The sequence below is a fragment of the Equus asinus genome, chromosome 17, assembly GCF_041296235.1.
Source record: "Equus asinus isolate D_3611 breed Donkey chromosome 17, EquAss-T2T_v2, whole genome shotgun sequence".
In the NCBI taxonomy this organism is placed as follows: domain Eukaryota; kingdom Metazoa; phylum Chordata; class Mammalia; order Perissodactyla; family Equidae; genus Equus; species Equus asinus.
This window is the reverse complement of record NC_091806.1, coordinates 19,036,018-19,042,139: the sequence shown is the minus strand read 5'-3', so window position 1 is coordinate 19,042,139 and position 6,122 is coordinate 19,036,018. Positions and strand designations below refer to the sequence as shown.

At 34.5% G+C, this 6,122-nt stretch overlaps 1 protein-coding gene across 1 annotated transcript; it reads left to right on the top strand.

Annotated features, from left to right (window-relative positions):
• Positions 1-3,267: 3,267 nt before the first annotated feature.
• On the top strand, positions 3,268-4,221 carry LOC106825928 (olfactory receptor 4A15-like). The gene has a single exon (XM_044749956.2). It carries the CDS (start codon positions 3,268-3,270, stop codon positions 4,219-4,221), a length of 954 nt encoding a protein of 317 aa, XP_044605891.2.
• Positions 4,222-6,122: the final 1,901 nt, after the last annotated feature.

Genomic DNA, 6,122 nt, shown 5'->3' with positions numbered 1-6,122 from the left:
GTTCCATTTATCATTCTGTAATGATACATTATTAGAAAGTGAATTTCAGTGTCTGTGGAAAGAGAATTTATGAATTTTGTTAGATACAAGAAATACAGAATCTTAAAGAAAAGCCAACATCTATTTCTGCCTTTGGGTTAATTATGTGGATATTTTCTCATTTTTAGGGTTTTAAAATTATTGTGAGTGAAACTAGAAACATTACATTACGCACTCAGCTGAACTCTCAATTTATAAAAAGGAGATGCCTCAGGTTAAATTTAGTTTTAATGATACATTTCAAAGAGCAGAATGAAATATGGAGAAAGACAGACAAGGAAATTCCCACAGCAATGAGAATGGTGAAGAAGGAACAGCTTCTATAACCGTATACAGTAATGACCCCGTCAACCCACCTACTTCTCAGGGAATGCTCCTATGGGTAATCAGAGAAAAGAGTGGACTTTGGAGAAATTCATGTAAAACTAATTGTAGAGATGCGGCACTAAAGTAATATGGGGAAGCAAATAATAGTTAATAATATCTTGAATTTATTTAGTGCTTATTAGTCAGACAAATTTTGGAGACCATTATTTGAATTATCATATTTAATCCTTAAAACCATCCTATGTGTGAGGTGCTATTATAAGTCTCATTATACAGATGATGTTGAGTAATTCAACCAAAGTCCACAGAGTTGGTAAGTATAGATTATGAGGCTCAAATTCCGAATCAGAATTTAGAACATTAAGTCTCAAAAAGTGCACTGTGCTGGTGTCCCAGTCCACCTGTGCAAAATTACAAAACAAACCTGAGAAAGTTATCTACGAGATAGGCAGTCTATTCTCTCAGATTGCTGTTTGTGTCTGTATTTGTCCTCAAAGTCTATTCAACCACATTCAGGTTTTACAGGTAGAACTTTTCCTTTACTAAGAAGAAATTAACCTGGAAATTTATATTTCTTTACAATTTATCCTTTTAAAAAGACTGAATCAGCTGACTAAATGTTTATTAGCACCTCAGAATTTTTCTGCATCATTTTTTATGGTCGTTGCTCAATCATTTTTAAAAAAGCTGTTGCTTAGATGTGATACAGGTTTTACTATACAGACAGGTAAATAGAAACTTCTTTAGGCGTTGTGATCATATGTTTTAAAAGGATCTGGACTAAAACTCAAAATATGAGAATCTATAATTTCCAATATCCTGTTGAGTGAAAGTATTTCCCAGTATTTTACACCTAGAAAACCATATAAGTGGTCTGTTTTTCTGCCTTAAGTTGTTAAATTTGACGTAGTTTAGATACACTTAATTTATCTTATTTTAGTTGTCATTGTGGGATACTTACCATGGATTTACATTTTTTGAGCATTCCTTATGATTTATTTTTTCTCACTGAATATGTTCAGAAATTTGAGGGGCCAGGCCAGTGGTGCAGTGGTTAAGTTCTCACCTTCTACTTTAGTGGCCCAGGGTTCACCGGTTTGGATCCCAGGTGTGGACATGGCACTGCTTGGCAAAAGCCATGCTGTGGTAGGCATCCAAAATATAAAGTAGAGGAAGATGGGCACGGATGTTAGCTCAGGGCCACTCTTCCTAAGCAAAAAGGGGAGGATTGGCAGCAGATGTTAGCTGAGGGGTAATCTTCCTAAAAAAATAAAAATAAAAGAAATTTGAAGAATCTCATGAATATTTGAATCAGATATATTTATTTTTAATAAAACAAAGTATGGGCAAAGTGCAGAAATTTGTATCAGTGCAAGTCAAATTAATAATTTTCAATAGTTTAGAGTAATAATTAGGCTCATAAGAACATTTTTAAGTCAAATATTTATTAATCACTTAAAATGTATTAGACACGTTCATAGATTCTGGAGACTATAATCATTAATAAGATACGTTTACTAACTTGACAACAGATGATACTGGACAACACAGCTATAAACAAATAAATGTTGTAAGGACTCAACAGGTCAAGGGATTAGACCCTCCTAGTGGAAGCTATCTATTGAATGCTCAGACTACTCCTATAAATCGCAACTATTTATTTTCCATTGTGTATGCTGTTTAACTCTATAATTGTGAGTGAAGATTTTTAATTATGTGTATATGTAATGAACTGCCAGAAGCCCTGAAGATGGAACTTTTTGTTTAGGTAGCTGATCTTCTCTACTGGTATATCTTAAAGCTTGGAAATTTATTTACTCATTTTTCTTTGATTTGTAAGTATAAGATTCTGAAAGGCAAGCACTGGTACTGATGCTGAGTTATCCTTCAGGCCACATCCGATTCACAGATCAGGAAACCTGAAATTTCCTCTACTTCCAATTCATTCAGGCCCCCCCAAACCAAACTGCCTCTCAATTTCATAGCAAATTTCATTCAGTGTACGGTCTTTGTTGGTTTCTCTCTGCCTTTTATCTATTATCTCTTATTTTCTCTCATCTACGATTTTCTCTCTCTGATGTTTGCATAAAAATTTGCCTAATTTCGTGAAGGATAGAAGAGTCTCTTTCTCTTTACAAAGCATCATTTACAAATGTGGACACTGAAACAGAACACATTTAAAATAATTCTGCCAATATGAATCTCAAGCAAACATTGCTTTCATTGGACTTTCTTGGCTGTGGAGAATTTAATAAATTTATCTCTGCTCAGTTGCTTTCTTATTAGAGTTGATATTCAGTTTAATGTAATAAAATTCAATACGCATATAATGAGCACTCACACTATGACCTGTTTTATTGTTGTGGGTGACTTATTCCTTGAGTCTTGATGCTCATAGTAAAGTAACTGAGAAAGGCAGTTACCTAAACTTCAGCTATAATTTTATGCTCCAGGCACTAGGTATTACTTTATGTAAATATATGAATGAAGTTATTAGAGATGCCATTGTTTTTAAGGAGGATCTCAGAAGTCAATAAAAGTTTAATGAAAAAAAGAAATTATAATAATGTCAAAAATGTCATCTTTCTGAAAGAGATTTTGGAGAAAGTAGCTTTGTGTTGTTTGGTGGATCATCTCACAGACATGCCCACTTGGGTATATCTTCCAGTTAGATTACTGAAGTCTCACCAGTGTAGTTGATTGTGAAAAGGAATGGAGTAATTTGGAGAGATTCCAAACTCTCATTTTCTAAAGAATTACTCTGTGTGAGACTCTTTGGAGCAAATATTGTTGACAAAGTCATCGCAATTTTGACGCAAAGTTTGTGATCCTCTTAAATTAATTACTGATACTTTTGCTTGCAGCTTCTGATACCCAAGTTCAACACCTTCAGAAGAACACATGGAATATAGTAATAATGTGACTGAGTTTGTCCTGCTAGGGCTCACACAGAGCCCTGAGGGGCAAAAAGTTCTGTTTGTTGCATTCTTACTCATCTACATTGTGACAGTTGTGGGCAATCTGCTCATCATTGTAACCATCATTGCCAGCCAATCACTGGGTGCCCCCATGTACTTTTTTCTGGCTTATTTATCATTTATTGATACGGTCTATTCTACTGCCATTGCTCCCAAAATGATTGTAGACTTAGTTTATGAGAAAAAGACTATTTCCTTCCATGCTTGTATGACTCCAGTCTTTATAGATCATTTATTCGCTGGTGCTGAAGTCATTCTTTTGGTGGTGATGGCCTATGACCGATATGTAGCTATCTGTAAACCTCTTCATTATTTGATCATCATGAATCAGCAGGTTTGCGTTGTCATGCTGCTGGTGACCTGGACTGGAGGATTTCTGCACTCATTGGTTCAATTTCTCTGTATTTATCAGCTCCCTTTCTGTGGCCCTAACGTCATTGACAACTTCGTGTGTGATATGTACCCCTTATTGAAACTTGCTTGCACCAATACCTACCTCGTTGGACTTTCTATGATAGCTAATGGAGGGGCAATTTGCACTGTCATCTTCTTCATTCTCCTAGTTTCCTATGGGGTCATATTATACTCCCTTAAGACTCAGGGTTTGGAAGGGAAATCCAAAGCCTTCTACACCTGTGCATCCCATATGACTGTGGTCATTTTATTCTTTGTTCCCTGTATCTTCCTGTATGCAAGGCCCAATTCCACTTTTCCCATTGATAAATCCATGACTCTGGTATTAACATTCATAACTCCCATGTTGAACCCCTTAATCTATACCCTGAGAAATACAGAAATGAAAAATGCCATGAGAAAACTTTGGAGCAAAAATGTGACTTTAGTTGGAAGAAGGCTGTATCCCTCATGCATAACATAATATCCATTATTTCACAGAAGCATGGAATACTTTCACAACCAGTAATCATATCTAAAAATAACTTCCTTTTGGTCATTTAGCTTATTTATTCTGAAACAGTCATATAAATTATTCTTATCTAAGTGGAATATGTTATAGCCCTTAGAGAGCAAGAGAATTGCATAATTTAATCTCATATAGGTAATCACATTGTATTAAGATTCTTTAGTGGACAAGAAGGTTTTGGTTTTATTTCAGGTTCTTGTTTGTGGGATACAGTATCTTCCTGGTACATAAATGTGACCAAATGGAACTTGTTCCCTTTTTTCCAAAAAGAGTAAAATTTTAAAATTTAAAAATGAGGTTGCTAAAAAATGTTAATTAGCTGTAAAAATAAATATCTTGATTAAACTAATTTATTTAAAATTTCACAGTACATATTCACAGCCGAGGATAAATCCATGAGAAATGAATTTTACACTGTGATGGTAGCATGTGGTTGATTTTGTATGTTCTGATCTTGTTTTGGACTGAAAAATCAAATTGTTCAACCCCATTTTGTACGTCTAGATCAATTGGCCTTCTCTAATAGTTGAAAAACATATTTAAGTAATTCATCTCACAGTAGAGACTCAGAGTCTGCCTACATTCAATCAAATTCTCCGGCTACACTTTTTTTTAATGCAATGCATGTTTAACATTTTGGGAACAGATTCTTTTGTTTTACATAGGAATGCTTTTTTTCATTTTCTGTAAAATATGTTCTTGACCTAAGTCATAAATCAAAGGTGTCTTCTCTGTTCACAATTTCTCTATAGCAGTTTTGGGGATAAAATACTGTATTATGTATATCATACTTTTAAGGCCTTGGCGTTGCATGCTTCTTCTTAGAATTCACCCTGAAAAATAGATACTTAGGTATAAAATATGCATCTTTTTTGCACTTTATGATCAGATTCATTTTGTGTGCCTAGCAATAGTAAAACCTCCACTTAGTTAACACATATTGAATAAATGCCAGTCTTGAAGTTTCATTTATTTTTCAGTGAAGGAAATATAAAGTACTCTAGATCATTTAATCAGAAAGAAATCCAACACAGTGAATTAAATAATTCAAAATTATCATAATTGGAGGAGCTGACATCTTGATGCTGGAGTGAGCATGGTTGAGATCAAGGATTCACCGCCTAAGCTATGATGCAGAAATGAGGATGCTGGACTCAAGATGAAAGATGTCTTCATGTACTTCTCAAAGTCTTTCCATTCCCTGAGTTTGTAAAGATAATCTCCTTTAAAAGTTTTACTTTTTCTTCTCATTTACATCTTTACCCCACAAAGGATATAAATATTCAGGTGTGGTGTGAGATGTAAGTACATTTTCCTTTCTTATTATAAGGATAAATAATTTTCCCAGTATTTTCATTGAATAAATATTCTGTTTCCCAATACCCTGCAATACCACAACTTTCATATACAAAATTGTGTATTTCTATGATTCTATTTCTTAGCTTTCCATTTCATTCAATTAGTGCTAGCCAATACTTCAGCATCTAAATTACTGCAATGTTTCAGATATTACTGCAGTACTAAAAATCACTCCAGAATTTAGTGACTTAAAATACCAACATTTACTTTATCATTTCAGATGGTTTTAGTAGGTTGGAAATTTGATCAGTTCAGCTGGGTACTTCTGGCTCATTATTTTTCATGAAGTTGCAGTCAAAAATTGCCTGAGGCTGAAGTCATTTAACAAATTTATTTACATAAATATATCTGGTACTAGGCTTGAAAGTCTTGAACAGTGGCGACTGGACTAGCTGATACTCCTTGAGATCATGAGGGTGGGGCCATAATTCAATAGAACTGGTGTCCTCCTAAGAAAAGGAAGGGACACCAGAGCTCTCTTGCATGTGTGTGCACAG